At 44.7% G+C, this 17,656-nt stretch overlaps 1 protein-coding gene across 9 annotated transcripts in view; it reads right to left on the reverse strand.

Moving 5' to 3' along the window:
• The window catches only part of LOC109410186 (metabotropic glycine receptor), a 347,855-nt gene that overhangs the window by 23,065 nt on the left and 307,134 nt on the right, over positions 1–17,656 (reverse strand). For 5 of the 9 annotated variants that reach the window (XM_062850543.1, XM_062850540.1, XM_062850541.1 and 2 more), the window contains exons 10-11: positions 11,189–11,385; positions 11,011–11,122 (exon numbers count right to left, since the gene is read on the reverse strand). In XM_062850543.1, the coding sequence (XP_062706527.1) occupies positions 11,011–11,122; positions 11,189–11,385 (309 nt within the window). The remainder of the gene's footprint in view (positions 1–11,010; positions 11,123–11,188; positions 11,386–17,656) is intronic. The other 4 variants (XM_062850544.1, XM_062850542.1, XM_062850546.1 and 1 more) reach the window with 2 other exon arrangements.

The raw sequence follows: 17,656 nt of genomic DNA on the forward strand, positions 1-17,656 counted from the left end.
ATTCTCTCAGAATCCCTGTTGGGATTCTCTCAGAATCCCTGTTGGGATTCTCTCAGAATCCCTGTTGGGATTCTCTCAGAATCCCTGTTGGGATTCTCTCAGAATCCCTGTTGGGATTCTCTCAGAATCCCTGCTGGGATTCTCTCAGAATCCCTGCTGGGATTCTCTCAGAATCCCTGCTGGGATTCTCTCAGAATCCCTGCTGGGATTCTCTCAGAATCCCTGCTGGGATTCTCTCAGAATCCCTGCTGGGATTCTCTCAGAATCCCTGCTGGGATTCTCTCAGAATCCCTGCTGGGATTCTCTCAGAATCCCTGCTGGGATTCTCTCAGAATCCCTGCTGGGATTCTCTCAGAATCCCTGCTGGGATTCTCTCAGAATCCCTGCTGGGATTCTCTCAGAATCCCTGCTGGGATTCTCTCAGAATCCCTGCTGGGATTCTCTCAGAATCCCTGCTGGGATTCTCTCAGAATCCCTGCTGGGATTCTCTCAGAATCCCTGCTGGGATTCTCTCAGAATCCCTGCTGGGATTCTCTCAGAATCCCTGCTGGGATTCTCTCAGAATCCCTGCTGGGATTCTCTCAGAATCCCTGCTGGGATTCTCTCAGAATCCCTGCTGGGATTCTCTCAGAATCCCTGCTGGGATTCTCTCAGAATCCCTGCTGGGATTCTCTCAGAATCCCTGCTGGGATTCTCTCAGAATCCCTGCTGGGATTCTCTCAGAATCCCTGCTGGGATTCTCTCAGAATCTCTGCTGGGATTCTCTCAGAATCCCTGCTGGGATTCTCTCAGAATCCCTGCTGGGATTCTCTCAGAATCCCTGCTGGGATTCTCTCAGAATCCCTGCTGGGATTCTCTCAGAATCCCTACTGGGATTTTCTCAGAATCCCTACTGGGATTCTCTCAGAATCCCTGCTGGGATTCTCTCAGAATCCCTGCTGGGATTCTCTCAGAATCCCTGCTGGGATTCTCTCAGAATCCCTGCTGGGATTCTCTCAGAATCCCTGCTGGGATTCTCTCAGAATCCCTGCTGGGATTCTCTCAGAATCCCTGCTGGGATTCTCTCAGAATCCCTGCTGGGATTCTCTCAGAATCCCTGCTGGGATTCTCTCAGAATCCCTGCTGGGATTCTCTCAGAATCCCTGCTGGTATTCTCTCAGAATGCCTGCTGGGATTCTCTCAGAATGCCTGCTGGGATTCTCTCAGAATCCCTGCTGGGATTCTCTCAGAATCCATGCTGGGATTCTCTCAGAATCCCTGCTGGGATTCTCTCAGAATCCCTGCTGGGATTCTCTCAGAATCCCTGCTGGTATTCTCTCAGAATGCCTGCTGGGATTCTCTCAGAATCCCTGCTGGGATTCTCTCAGAATCCATGCTGGGATTCTCTCAGAATCCCTGCTGGGATTCTCTCTGAATCCCTGCTGGTATTCTCTCAGAATGCCTGCTGGGATTCTCTCAGAATGCCTGCTGGGATTCTCTCAGAATCCCTGTCAGGATTCTCCTAGAATCCCTGTCAGGATTCTCCCAGAATGTCAGTCAGCATTCTCCCAGAATTCCAGTCAGGATTCTCCCAGAATCCCAGTCAGGATTCTCCCAGAATCCCAGTCAGAATTCTCCCAGAATCCCTGTCAGGATTCTTCCAGAATCCCTATAAGGATTCTTCCAAAAACCCCTTTCAGGATTCTCCCAGAATCCCAGTCAGGATTCTCCCAGAATCCCTGTCAGGTATCTCCCCGATTTTAGATGATGAAAAATTATTTTATGATCAAAATGAAAAATTTTGCTGTTAGAGGGATGAGAGGATGATGTTCCAATATTCTTCTTTAATAAAACAATGATTTTTGAATAATTTATGGGAAGATACGGTTTTTCATTCTGAAAACTGTTCATTGAAAAATTCAGTGTTCCGAAAATCAGATATTTCTACAATCTCGTGTGTCACCGGAACTGTGAACGTAGATGCATGCACGTTCTTACATCCGCAGCAATTGAACACAACCTAGGTCTTCATGCAAGTTTCGATTATAAACTGTGAAGCGCCATACCAACATTTTTCAACAATTTCTTCACTATGACTTTTTTAGGGTCTGTTCCTGTTCTTTGTCGTTCCATCTTAAAGCACGAACTTTTAGATTTTTTTGTCGAGCAGTAGTGTTTGCATTTGAAAGCGAAGGAGTCGAGAAAACGGGAAACAAATGAGGCGAAGAATTAAAAATGTAAAAGGATAAAGAACATAAAAAATAAATAAAATGAAATAAATAAAAAAAGATTTATAAGAATAATGAGAAATGAGATGCTATGATAGATGCAAATAGAATAATAAACAAAAGAACCAACTTATCTAGAGATTTCATACGAATTATTAATTATAATATTAAATAAAAGAAAACATATAAAACTAGTAATAAAGAGGAAAAAAATGAAAAATATATAAAAATATAAATAAAATAAAAAAACGAGTGAAAAATTGAAAAATAATAAGTTGGTTGACTTATGTTTCAAGTTACACAAACCTAACTGCTTTGAAATAAAAATTTAGAAGAAAAATATTCCAAAGAATTTTAAAACCAATGCGTTGTATTAAGCGTTGAAGAAATTAATAATTAAAAATCTTAAAAAATAAGATACAACTATTCTAAATTTGAGCAACCTGGACATAAAAAAGAAGCTTTGGACAAATGGAAATGAAAATGAAAAATCTAGATATGCATTGAAAAATCAAAAAAAAAAAAATCAACAACATTTGATAATGTTATCGCTAAAGAAAAATAATTTATGCCAGTTATAAGCTACGAGAAACCGAACAAAACTGAATCTCGTTATCGCCAGTTCCGTTCGGTTTCCAGTTGGCTGGGAAAGATGAGAACAAGAAAATATTACGTAACAAAAAAAAAAACTTCAAACGCAACTACTGAAGTGAGAATAAATTATTTACACATCAATAAAAGTTGATGAAAGTGGAGCGGCGTGGAAATAAATCAATTCATCTGCTCGCTGGGTTTGCTCTGGCCCACCCGGTTGGCAAACGCAGAAGCATCTTTATGGAAAACAGACGGGAAGTTCGGGTGGGAACCACGTAGGGCAAATGAGTAAAAAATCGCGTATAATCGAAACGGAATGGGAAAACTAAAACTACCAGATGAGAAACAGCAGTTTCCCAATGCGCTGACCCTTAATTCCATACCGAGGATTTGTGGGCGAAGGTGTAATAGCTTATCAATGTAAAGGAACTATACAACATAACGATAAATCTTCAGGTACACATACAGGAAAAACTAAAATCCAAATGAAATTGCACATTTGTAACAGAGAACGAGAAAGAGAGTATACAACATAAATTTCCAATGCAGCAGAAATTGATTTCGATTCCCTGAACCAGAACCCTAGTCCAAGGAATGCCAGGAGACCAAGGGTGGTGGCGAATCGAAGACAACGTAGGTTTGGAAGCGTATGCAATGCATTATTCAGCGGAATTGCCACATTCAATATGGGAAAAGTGGGGGAAGGTGGATCATGGTGGTGATTTGAATTTCGGATCGTTCCGTTCGAGTCGTCGTGTGTTTGCCTGGTGCCACTACAACTGACGGGTGCACTAATTTAACTTTCAAAATTGCAATGCAACCGGTGCCAGTCAGTGTGTGTGGTACGATATGCCCCATTCGTTTCGGATTTTATGCATGTTCAGCAAGTTTGCGTAAAAGATTAGGATGTGGTTTCGATGGGTGGTTTGGCAATCATTTGCTTGTTTCCAGATGTGATGAGGGTGAACCACTCGGTCGTTTGCTTTCGACTTGTGATACAGGAAAAATGAATGATTACGGGAAAATTATGCAATTTCTGAGAACCTTTGAATGATTGTTTGTAGCAAGTACTTATTTGAATTAATCTTGATCTGAATTTTATGTATACCTAGATTTCGATCCTGAAGCATTCTGGTCAAGATTCATGGTGGGAATTCACGAACAATCCTTGTAAGGATTTCTAAAGAATCCTCTCAAGATTCCCGAAGAATCCTAGTCAGGATTCATGAAGAATCCTGGCCAGGATTTATAAAGAACCCTGGTCAGGATTCATGAAGAATCCTGGTCAGGATTCATGAAGAATCCTGGTCAGGATTCATGAAGAATCCTGGTCAGGATTCATGAAGAATCCTGGTCAGGATTCATGAAGAATCCTGGTCAGGATTCATGAAGAATCCTGGTCAGGATTCATGAAGAATCCTGGTCAGGATTCATGAAGAATCCTGGTCAGGATTCATGAAGAATCCTGGTCAGGATTCATGAAGAATCGTGGTCAGGATTCATGAAGAATCGTGGTCAGGATTCATGAAGAATCCTGGTCAGGATTCATGAAGAATCCTGGTCGGGATTCATGAAGAATCGTGGTCAGGATTCATGAAGAATCCTGGTCAGGATTCATGAAGAATCCTGGTCAGGATTCATGAAGAATCCTGGTCAGGATTCATGAAGAATCCTGGTCAGCAATCATGAAGAATCCTGGTCAGGATTCATGAAGAATCCTGGTCAGGATTCATGAAGAATCCTGGTCAGGATTCATGAAGAATCCTGGTCAGGATTTATGAAGAATCCTGGTCAGGATTCATGAAGAATCCTGGTCAGGATTCATGAAGAATCCTGGTCAGGATTCATGAAGAATCCTGGTCAGGATTCATGAAGAATCCTGGTCAGGATTCATGAAGAATCCTGGTCAGGATTCATGAATCCTGGTTAGGATTCATGAAGAATCCTGGTCAGGATTCATGAAGAATCCTGGTCAGGATTCATGAAGAATCCTGGTCAGGATTCATGAAGAATCCTGGTCAGGATTCAAGAAGAATCCTGGTCAGGATTCATGAAGAATCCTGGTCAGGATTCATGAAGAATCCTGGTCAGGATTCATGAAGAATCCTGGTCAGGATTCATGAAGAATCCTGGTCAGGATTCATGAAGAATCCTGGTCAGGATTCATGAAGAATCCTGGTCAGGATTCATGAAGAATCCTGGTCAGGATTCATGAAGAATCCTGGTCAGGATTCATGAAGAATCCTGGTCAGGATTCATGAAGAATCCTGGTCAGGATTCATGAAGAATCCTGGTCAGGATTCATGAAGAATCCTGGTCAGGATTCATGAAGAATCCTGGTCAGGATTCATGAAGAATCCTGGTCAGGATTCATGAAGAATCCTGGTCAGGATTCATGAAGAATCCTGGTCAGGATTCATGAAGAATCCTGGTCAGGATTCATGAAGAATCCTGGTCAGGATTCATGAAGAATCCTGGTCAGGATTCATGAAGAATCCTGGTCAGGATTCATGAAGAATCCTGGTCAGGATTCATGAAGAATCCTGGTCAGGATTCATGAAGAATCCTGGTCAGGATTCATGAAGAATCCTGGTCAGGATTCATGAAGAATCCTGGTCAGGATTCATGAAGAATCCTGGTCAGGATTCATGAAGAATCCTGGTCAGGATTCATGAAGAATCCTGGTCAGGATTCATGAAGAATCCTGATCAGGATTCATGAAGAATCCTGGTCAGGATTCATGAAGAATCCTGATCAGGATTCATGAAGAATCCTGGTCAGGATTCATGAAGAATCCTGATCAGGATTCATGAAGAATCCTGGTCAGGATTCATGAAGAATCCTGGTCAGGATTCATGAAGAATCCTGGTCAGGATTCATGAAGAATCCTGGTCAGGATTCATGAAGAATCCTGGTCAGGATTCATGAAGAATCCTGGTCAGGATTCATGAAGAATCCTGGTCAGGATTCATGAAGAATCCTGGTCAGGATTCATGAAGAATCCTGGTCAGGATTCATGAAGAATCCTGGTCAGGATTCATGAAGAATCCTGGTCAGGATTCATGAAGAATCCTGGTCAGGATTCATGAAGAATCCTGGTCAGGATTCATGAAGAATCCTGGTCAGGATTCATGAAGAATCCTGGTCAGGATTCATGAAGAATCCTGGTCAGGATTCATGAAGAATCCTGGTCAGGATTCATGAAGAATCCTGGTCAGGATTCATGAAGAATCCTGGTCAGGATTCATGAAGAATCCTGGTCAGGATTCATGAAGAATCCTGGTCAGGATTCATGAAGAATCCTGGTCAGGATTTATGAAGAATCCTGGTCAGGATTCATGAAGAATCCTGGTCAGGATTCATGAAGAATCCTGGTCAGGATTCATGAAGAATCCTGGTCAGGATTCATGAAGAATCCTGGTTAGGATTCATGAAGAATCCTGGTCAGGATTCATGAAGAATCCTGGTCAGGATTCATGAAGAATCCTGGTCAGGATTCATGAAGAATCCTGGTCAGGATTCATGAAGAATCCTGGTCAGGATTCATAAAGAATCCTGGTCAGGATTCATGAAGAATCCTGGTCAGGATTCATGAAGAATCCTGGTCAGGATTCATGAAGAATCCTGGTCAGGATTCATGAAGAATCCTGGTCAGGATTCATGAAGAATCCTGGTCAGGATTCATGAAGAATCCTGGTCAGGATTCATGAAGAATCCTGGTCAGGATTCATGAAGAATCCTGGTCAGGATTCATGAAGAATCCTGGTCAGGATTCATGAAGAATCCTGGTCAGGATTCATGAAGAATCCTGGTCAGGATTTATGAAGAATCCTGGTCAGGATTTATGAAGAATCCTGGTCAGGATTCATGAAGAATCCTGGTCAGGATTCATGAAGAATCCTGGTCAGGATTCATAAAGAATCCTGGTCAGGATTCATGAAGAATCCTGGTCAGGATTCATGAAGAATCCTGGTCAGGATTCATGAAGAATCCTGGTCAGGATTCATGAAGAATCCTGGTCAGGATTCATGAAGAATCCTGGTCAGGATTCATGAAGAATCCTGGTCAGGATTTATGAAGAATCCTGGTCAGGATTTATGAAGAATCCTGGTCAGGATTCATGAAGAATCCTGGTCAGGATTCATGAAGAATCCTGGTCAGGATTCATGAAGAATCCTGGTCAGGATTCATAAAGAATCTTGGTCAGGATTCATGAAGAATCCTGGTCAGGATTCATGAAGAATCCTGGCCGGGATTCCCGAAGAATCCTGGCCGGGATTCCCGAAGAATCCTGGCCGGGATTCCCGAAGAATCCTGGCCGGGATTCCCGAAGAATCCTGGTCGGGATTTCCGAAGAATCCTGGTCGGGATTCCCGAAGAATCCTGGTCGGGATTCGCTCAGGACCCGTTCAGGATTCGCTCAGGACCCGTTCAGGATTCGCTCAGAATCCAGTTCGGAATTCGCTCAGAATCCAGCTCAGGATTCGCTCAGAATCCTGTTCAGGATTCTTTCAGGATCCTGTTCAGGATTCACTCCGAATCCTGTTCAGGATTCGCTTCGAATCCTGTTCAGGATTCGCTTCGAATCCTGTTCAGGATTCGCTCCGAATGCTGTTCAGGATTCGCTCCGAATCCTGTTCAGGATTCGCTCCGAATCCTGTTCAGGATTCGCTCCGAATCCTGTTCAGGATTCTCTCCGAATCCTGTGCAGGATTCTCTCCGATTCCTGTGCAGGATTCTCTCCGAATTCCGTGCAGGATTCTCTCCGAATCCTGTGCAGGATTCTCTCCGAATCCTGTGCAGGATTCTCTCCAAATCCTGTGCAGGATTCTCTCCGATTCCTGTGCAGGATTCTCTCCGAATCCTGTGCAGGATTCTCTCCGAATCCTGTGCAGGATTCTCTCCGAATCCTGTGCAGGATTCTCTCCGAATCCTGTGCAGGATTCTCTCCGAATCCTGTGCAGGATTCTCTCCGAATCCTGTGCAGGATTCTCTCCGAATCCTGTGCAGGATTCTCTCCGAATCCTGTGCAGGATTCTCTCCGAATCCTGTGCAGGATTCTCTCCGAATCCTGTGCAGGATTCTCTCCGAATCCTGTGCAGGATTCTCTCCGAATCCTGTGCAGGATTCTCTCCGAATCCTGTGCAGGATTCTCTCCGAATCCTGTGCAGGATTCTCTCCGAATCCTGTGCAGGATTCTCTCCGAATCCTGTGCAGGATTCTCTCCGAATCCTGTGCAGGATTCTCTCCGAATCCTGTGCAGGATTCTCTCCGAATCCTGTGCAGGATTCTCTCCGAATCCTGTGCAGGATTCTCTCCGAATCCTGTGCAGGATTCTCTCCGAATCCTGTGCAGGATTCTCTCCGAATCCTGTGCAGGATTCTCTCCGAATCCTGTGCAGGATTCTCTCCGAATCCTGTGCAGGATTCTCTCCGAATCCTGTGCAGGATTCTCTCCGAATCCTGTGCAGGATTCTCTCCGAATCCTGTGCAGGATTCTCTCCGAATCCTGTGCAGGATTCTCTCCGAATCCTGTGCAGGATTCTCTCCGAATCCTGTGCAGGATTCTCTCCGAATCCTGTGCAGGATTCTCTCCGAATCCTGTGCAGGATTCTCTCCGAATCCTGTGCAGGATTCTCTCCGAATCCTGTGCAGGATTCTCTCCGAATCCTGTGCAGGATTCTCTCCGAATCCTGTACAGGATTCTCTCCGAATCCTGTACAGGATTCTCTCCGAATCCTGGTCAGGATTCTCTCCGAATCCTGTGCAGGATTCTCTCCCAATCCTGTGCAGGATTCTCTCCGAATCCTGTGCAGGATTCTCTCCGAATCCTGTGCAGGATTCTCTCCGAATCCTGTGCAGGATTCTCTCCGAATCCTGTGCAGGATTCTCTCCGAATCCTGTGCAGGATTCTCTCCGAATCCTGTGCAGGATTCTCTCCGAATCCTGTGCAGGATTCTCTCCGAATTCTGTGCAGGATTCTCTCCGAATCCTGTGCAGGATTCTCTCCGAATCCTGTGCAGGATTCTCTCCGAATCCTGTGCAGGATTCTCTCCGAATCCTGTGCAGGATTCTCTCCGAATCCTGTGCAGGATTCTCTCCGAATCCTGTGCAGGATTCTCTCCGAATCCTGGTCAGGATTCTCTCCGAATCCTGTGCAGGATTCTCTCCGAATCCTGGTCAGGATTCTCTCCGAATCCTGGTCAGGATTCTCTCCGAATCCTGGTCAGGATTCTCTCCGAATCCTGGTCAGGATTCTCTCCGAATCCTGGTCAGGATTCTCTCCGAATCCTGGTCAGGATTCTCTCCGAATCCTGGTCAGGATTCTCTCCGAATCCTGGTCAGGATTCTCTCCGAATCCTGGTCAGGATTCTCTCCGAATCCTGGTCAGGATTCTCTCCGAATCCTGGTCAGGATTCTCTCCGAATCCTGGTCAGGATTCTCTCCGAATCCTGGTCAGGATTCTCTCCGAATCCTGGTCAGGATTCTCTCCGAATCCTGGTCAGGATTCTCTCCGAATCCTGGTCAGGATTCTCTCCGAATCCTGGTCAGGATTCTCTCCGAATCCTGGTCAGGATTCTCTCCGAATCCTGGTCAGGATTCTCTCCGAATCCTGGTCAGGATTCTCTCCGAATCCTGGTCAGGATTCTCTCCGAATCCTGGTCAGGATTCTCTCCGAATCCTGGTCAGGATTCTCTCCGAATCCTGGTCAGGATTCTCTCCGAATCCTGGTCAGGATTCTCTCCGAATCCTGGTCAGGATTCTCTCCGAATCCTGGTCAGGATTCTCTCCGAATCCTGGTCAGGATTCTCTCCGAATCCTGGTCAGGATTCTCTCCGAATCCTGGTCAGGATTCTCTCCGAATCCTGGTCAGGATTCTCTCCGAATCCTGGTCAGGATTCTCTCCGAATCCTGGTCAGGATTCTCTCCGAATCCTGGTCAGGATTCTCTCCGAATCCTGGTCAGGATTCTCTCCGAATCCTGATCAGGATTCTCTCCGAATCCTGGTCTGGATTCTCTCCGAATCCTGGTCAGGATTCTCTCCGAATCCTGGTCTGGATTCTCTCCGAATCCTGGTCAGGATTCTCTCCGAATCCTGGTCAGGATTCTCTCCGAATCCTGGTCAGGATTCTCTCCGAATCCTGGTCAGGATTCTCTCCGAATCCTGGTCAGGATTCTCTCCGAATCCTGGTCAGGATTCTCTCCGAATCCTGGTCAGGATTCTCTCCGAATCCTGGTCAGGATTCTCTCCGAATCCTGGTCAGGATTCTCTCCGAATCCTGGTCAGGATTCTCTCCGAATCCTGATCAGGATTCTCTCCGAATCCTGATCAGGATTCTCTCCGAATCCTGATCAGGATTCTCTCCGAATCCTGATCAGGATTCTCTCCGAATCCTGATCAGGATTCTCTCCGAATCCTGGTCAGGATTCTCTCCGAATCCTGGTCAGGATTCTCTCCGAATCCTGGTCAGGATTCTCTCCGAATCCTGGTCAGGGTTCTCTCCGAATCCTGGTCAGGATTCTCTCCGAATCCTACACGCTTAAACGAAAGTGCGCAGCGAATGAGTAACATGGGAAAAGACAAAGGATTTTTCACTCAAATTTGCGTACGACTGGATCAGCACAAATAATGTGCTGATCCGGTGTTACACAAATTTGCGTAAAATTTCACACAAGTTTGCATGAAATCTTTTGTCTTTTCGATCGCTGCGTGAAAGTTACTCCTTGCTCTGTGTACATCGATCTTTCCGTGTTGTCAGGATTCTCTCCGAATCCTGGACAGGATTCTCTCCGAATCCTGGTCAGAATTCTCTCCTAATCCTGGTCAGGATTCTCTTCGAATCCTGGTCAGGATTCTCTTCGAATCCTAGTCAGGATTCTCTCCGAATCCTGGTCAGGATTCTCTCCGTCATATTTCTGGTCAGGATTAGCCCATAATACTTGATCAGGATTCCCTCGGGGTTCTGGTCAGAGTTTCATCACATTACTGATTAGACTTATTTCAGCTCCCCGATTGGGCAGAATCGATATATCAAAGGGATTGTATTCTCTTAACAAAAATCATGATTAGTATTAATTCCGCATGTTACGCATACGCTTCCAAATCTGCTCATAGAACTTAAAATAAACTATTTTTTGTAAAAAAAACTATTTCTACATAGGACTGTACAAACACACTTTTCAAATTTATCGAATGGTTCAATATTTACCTGTAACGAGAATCTACGATGTGCCACCTTGCGGCCTCCTCTTCGTTTGCTAATGTGTGGATTGTCTTGTCGGAGTGTCTTATTCTTTAAATATTCTAGTTGTGTGTACAGTCTGGGACAAGAAGAAAAAAGTTAGAAAAGAAATCAAATTTTTGATTATAATGGTTAGTTAGTTCACCTTTTCAGTTCGGCACGGATGTCCTCGGGGCTCATCTCGGAGATGGTGACGTCGCCGACCTCCGGATCGCCGACGCAGATGCCGGCATAGGTGCCGAGGCCGCCGCCATGGTGGGAACTGTCGTGTGCGCCCTTGAAAGCATCCACAGGTAAGCGGAATGATACTTCATGGGCAAGGGAACGAACCTGGAAGGAGGGCTGGTACGATGCAACAACAACAACAACAACACAGAGAGAGAGAGCGAGAAAGAACAGAGAGACGAGCGCGAGCCAAAACGAGGTGTAGAGAGAGAGACAAAAAATGCACAGAGACACCGAGAAAGAGGAAGACGAAGGAGCAAGGAACAGTGCACGCAGGATGTATGTTGGGGGGTAACTCACACAGAAAAAGAGTGACTGACTAGGAAAATTTGGGTGAGGAGTTAGTAAAGGTAGAGGATTCGATACAAACAAGAGACACAACATAGATGGAGATCTGAATAGGAGATTTTGGGGTTAGTGAGTTGAGGAAGGAATGTTAGGATAAATTTTGTGTAGCGATACTTCACCAATTCGTCTTCTTTCTGAGTGGGTGTTAGTAGGGTCAGTAATGCATTAGAAAAACATTCCATAGAAACGTCATTCGGTTTTATGTATAAGATATGAAACATTGTTTAAGGAACTGCAAATGATTTTAATGGTTACTACAGTATGCCTAATGGTATGAATAAACACAACGATGCATTTCAATGTCAAACGCTTGTCAGCCGTCGCTGAACAGTAACTGGACAATTTGGCCTATGGTGACCCGAGCAGACCAAAAAACTCAATGAAAGCATATTTTGATATAGAGATTAAAAAGTGATATTTGTTTGTTTGATATAAGAGGTAAAAGTACTGGAAATAATAGCTAAAATTTATTTCTCGACCAACATCATCATAACAAATTTAGCTCTTTTGCTATTATTTCAGTACTTTTACCTCTTATACCAATCAAACCAATAGCACGTTTTGATCATCAGAACAGCTGAACGCTGGAACACTGATTTGAGCACTTTGGAAAACCTTTTTCAAGTATCGCCCACGTAACCAACATCTTGACATAATTCGCCAAGGGTTTAATGCATTAACATCTTTGAAGTAGAAAGAAACAGCCGTTAGTAGCATGGGGTCGAACAAAGCCCCAAGGGGTCAACATAGACTTAAATTCTCAGGTTGGCTAAGAGACGGCATTTAGGCCGACAATTTGAAAGTTCAGTACCCACTAGTTGATGCAGGAGAATGGCCTACGACTTATTGATTTCGCCAACTCCAAGAACATGGCCAATATTGGCCATTCTTAGCGCTTACTTTTAGTTCAAGCACAGCCTCCCTTATCGTTACATCTGGATATTAACAGCAGATGGAATCCCAAATTGGCCACGTTCTGATTGACGGACGACACATCTCCAACATCATCGACGTCAGAACCTATCGTGGCACTAACATTGACTCTGACCACTATTTGGTGATGTTAAAAATGCGCCAACAACTCTCCGTGGTTATAACAATGTGCGGTACCGACGGTCGTCTCGGTATAATCTGGAGCGAGTGAAGCAACTAGATGTCGCCACTGCATATGCACAGAAACTCGAGTTAGCCTTGCCGGACGCGAGCGAGCGAAATGAAGTGCCTTTAGAGGATTTCTGGAGTACGCCGAAGCAGCTGTCAACAACGTAGCTGTGAGCAACGTCGAGTACACGGAACGATGCCAAAGCAATGTTCGGGTCAACGATGAGTGTCTCTACACTTATTCCGCTGTCTTTTATATCGTTCGATGTTTTGCCCAGTCCCGTGCTGCAGAGTCCGTATGAAGATGATCATCAATATTAACTTCTTTTCTCGATCAGCCTAGATAGCTGTGTAGTGTCGGTAGCGATTGTCTCAATTGGCTAAGAATAACACTACGGACCGCCTGTTCCGGTGGTAAGAATCCACCAACAGGTGACCCCTAATTCATGGTGTGATGCGGCTTTATGCTTACCGTGCCTAGGAATGAATGGCTAGGGGGGTCTAATAAAAACCTAACCGCTAACGGAGCCTGTGGAGTACCAGGGCGCCCTCCACAGTATGTAGCCCTTACTGCGCTAACCGGAGCAATGGTGCAGCGGACCTTGTGTTTCTCCGAGACAATCAGCTGCCCTTCTTTAGTCTCACTTGAGGCTAAATAAGGGCGGGATTATGAAGATGTTGTTAATTAGTTTAAATTTTCACCTATATGGTTTCGCATTATGCGATTTACACAGTGTATTCTGTGTATCCTCGCCTTTGGCGTTTTCCAATCGATACCGATTTGGTTTTATTGTTGCTGTTCTTTGTTGTGCTGCTGTTGCGAAGAGTTTAATCTTACCTAGTTTGGGTAGTAGCTACGGTTAGGATAGCTCAGATCAATCTTCAGCATAAAAGAACAGCAACGATCAATCTTTGCAGACTTATGCAAAATGGTACAGCCCAAGTGGCCTTGGTACAAGAACCTTACTTTCGTAAGGGAAATTTCTATCTAGGAAACCTTGTGAACCCGGTGTTTGCCACTTTCAGTAAACATGAAATGGCAAACTCGCGTGTCATGCCTCGAGCCTGTGTGCTTGTCAACAACGCAATAGTTGCTAGACTCATCTCTGAACTAACCACCAGAGATGTATGTGCTATCACAATTGATGTATCTGTTGGAAACCTCAACAGGAAATACGTCTATTGTTCTGTGTATTTACCACATGATGAACCATCCCCTACGGATGCTTTCAAACAAGTCATCGCATACTGCACTTCAAAAGGCCTTCCGCTAATTGTTGGCAGTGATGCTAATGCTCACCATATCATCTGGGGCAGCTCAGACATTAACTTGAGAGGCTCCAGTTTGATGGAGTACTTAAGTAGTACAGATCTTGCATTACTTAACATAGGCAACCGCCCAACCTTCATGGTATCTGCTAGAGAGGAAGTGTTAGACATAACGCTTTGCTCTAGCAGAATTAGTCACGAGCTGACCAATTGGCATGTGTCAGATGAAGAATCTTTATCTGACCATCGCTATATCTTTTTTGAACATTTGAATGTTACTTCGCAAACATTGCGTTTCAGGAATCCTCGGTCAACAAACTGGGATCTTTATACTGATTTGGTTGCAGCCAAATTTCATGGATATTCACCATCCATTGACACTCCAAGTGATTTAGATGATGCCGTTGATACTACAACGACCTTCATCATGGAAGCTTTTGAAGAAGCATGCCCTCTACGGTCTGTGAAGATCACAAGAGGAACCCCTTGGTGGAACTCTGATCTGGCGAAACTCAGGAAACAATGTAGAAAGAGTTGGAACAGACGACGTTAGGCTGGTTCGGAGGCTTTCAGGTCGGCTCGCAAGGCCTACAGGAAAGCTCTCCGGTCTGCTGAACGATCCGGCTGGAAAAACCTTTGTACAAATGTTTCCAGCTTGAGTGAAGTCAGTCGGTTAAACAAAATCCTTGCGAAATCTAAGGATTTCCGGGTGAACGAACTTCGTTTGCCAAATGGCGATCTGACTTCCTCTGATGAGGAAGTTCTGGAATGCTTATTCAGCACACACTTCCCTGGATGTGTGGATATTACATCTTCGGATGATCCTGATGTCTTTTCTTGTAGTTATGATTCTTTAGCTTCGGCTCGGAGTATTGTAACTATAGAATCGATTGAGTGGGCTCTTAATAGCTTTGCTCCTTTCAAATCTCCTGGGGCAGATGGGATTTATCCTATTTTGCTTCAGAAGGGATTTGATTATTTCAAACATGTTTTGAAAAAACTACTTGTTTGCAGTTTTGCTACAGGGTATATTCCCAAATCCTGGAGGGATATTACTGTAAAGTTTATTCTGAAAGTGGGTCGTGCGTCGTATGAAGAAGCAAAGAGTTCCAGACCTATCAGCTTGACCTCTTTTCTTCTGAAATGCTTAGAACGCATTGTAGATCATCATATCCGTGATGTTCATCTGGCCAACGTGCCTCTTCATGTGAACCAACATGCCTACCAATCTGGTAAGTCCACTGTGACTCTTTTACACAAGGTTGTTTACGATATCGAGAAAGCATTCGCTCAAAAGCAATCTTGTTTGGGTGTTTTCTTAGATATCGAGGGTGCCTTTGACAACGTGCCTTTCGATGCCATATTGGAAGCCGCACGGAGTCATGGTATATCTCCAATGATTTCCAATTGGATTCACCAAATGCTCAAAAACCGATATCTCTTCTCGACATTGCGTCTAGCAGGGATTAGGAAATTGAGTGTTTGTGGATGCCCCCAAGGGGGAGTCTTATCACCGCTTTTGTGGAATCTCGTAGCAGATACGCTATTGAGGCAACTCAATAATAGCGGTTTTCCTACTTATGGTTTTGCCGACGACTACCTAACATTGTTAGTTGGTATGTGCATCAGCACCCTTTTCGACCTGATGCAAAACGCCCTTCAGGTAGTTGAGGGTTGGTGTCGCCAATATGGCCTTTCGGTTAATCCGAGTAAAACATCTATTGTTCTTTTCACGGAAAGGCGAAACCGTAATGGCGTTCGACCTTTGCGTCTCTTTGATTCTGAAATCGATGTGACTGAACAGGTAAAGTACGTTGGAGTCATTCTTGATTCCAAGCTTTCCTGGACACCTCATATTGAGTTCAGAATCAAGAAAGCTTGTATGGCCTTCGGGCAATGCCGGCGTACTTTTGGTACAACTTGGGGTCTAAAACCCAAGTATATCAAATGGATTTACACAACTGTGGTTCGGCCAATATTGGCTTATGGATGTCTTGTGTGGTGGCAAAAGGGTGAAGTGAGAACGGTCCAATCAAAATTAGGCCATCTCCAAAGGATGTGCTTAATGGCGATGTCTGGGGCGTTCTCTTTAACTCCTACGGCAGCGCTCGAAGTTCTCTTTGACGTTGCCCCACTACACATTCATCTCAAACAAGAAGCCCTTTCTTGCACTTACCGGTTACGGGTACTCGGTCTACTAGAGGAAACTCCTGTGAACCGCACATCAACACACACCTCGTTGTTTCCACTTTTAGTGAATTGGGACAAAATTGTCCTTGCTCCAAGTGATCTTACAATTGCTTGTAATTTTCCATATAGGACATTTTCCACGAAATTCCCTTCCCGAAAAGAGTGGACATCTGGTTATCTGGAAAGAAGTATTTCAGACGGCATCGTATGTTACACTGATGGCTCCCTTCTCGAAGGTCGAGCAGGTGCTGGTGTTTATTCTCGTGAGCTAAGGCTGTATCAGTCTTATTCACTTGGTAGACACTGTACCGTTTTTCAGGCCGAAATCTTTGCTCTTATGTGCGGAGTGCAATCAGCACTTCAGCAGCACGTAATGGGCAAAGTAATATACTTCTGTTCAGATAGCCAGGCTGCTATTAAAGCACTTGCTTCGGCCAACTCCAGGTCGAAGATAGTTATCGCTTGTCGAACTCAAATCGAGGAGCTGAATTCAGCAAACGCTGTTCACCTTCTATGGGTACCTGGTCATTCTTCCATCGCTGGAAATGAATTGGCTGATGAGTTAGCTCGCTCTGGAGCATCACATGACTTCATTGGCCCTGAGCCAGCTATTCCGATATCGAAGTGTTGGATTAAGCTTCAGATTCACACCTGGGCTGTCACTCAACACAGACAATATTGGAATAGTTTGGAGTCATGTCGTCAAACCAAATTGTATAGTGCTGAGCCATCTCTACGGGTGGCGAAGTATCTAACTAATCTGTCTAAGCAGAATTGCAGCATGCTGGTCAAAGCATTGACTGGCCACTGCCGACTCAGCTATCACATGGCGAATATTCAGCAAGCTGATTCATTTGCCTGTGATAGCTGTGAATCCGATTATGGAACTTCGTATCATTTGATATGTAACTGTCCAGTTTTCGCGCAACTGCGTTTCCGAGTATTCGGTAAACACTTATTAAGTGAAACTGACTTCAGAAACCTGAATCTTCAGGATATTCTGTTGTTCTTAACCCGCTGTGGTAAAGAGCTATAGGCTCTCTTTCGCTTTATGCGTTATTACAGTGCCCTTTTCAGGGCGCTGTTTGAACCCATTGTGGTACGCTTGTGCGTTAGTACCCTCTTCCAGGGTATTTTTCCTATTTCCCTACCTGTCCCTATCCCCATCCAAATCCTTTTTCCTTCCTTTTCCCTCAGGTAGATGATGAAATAGGCTGTTATTTTGGCGATGGCACAAATGTCCCAAATGGAGGATAACGTGCCTCTGGAGCCGGCCTTCTGATACCTGATACCGACGGTCGCCTCGGTATAATCTGGAGCGAGTGAAGCAACTAGATGTCGCCACTGCATATGCACAGAAACTCGAGTTAGCCTTGCCGGACGCGAGCGAGCGAAATGAAGTGCCTTTAGAGGATTTCTGGAGTACGCCGAAGCAGCTGTCAACAACGTAGCTGTGAGCAACGTCGAGTACACGGAACGA

This window comes from Aedes albopictus, chromosome 2 (assembly GCF_035046485.1).
Source record: "Aedes albopictus strain Foshan chromosome 2, AalbF5, whole genome shotgun sequence".
In the NCBI taxonomy this organism is placed as follows: Eukaryota; Metazoa; Arthropoda; class Insecta; order Diptera; family Culicidae; genus Aedes; species Aedes albopictus.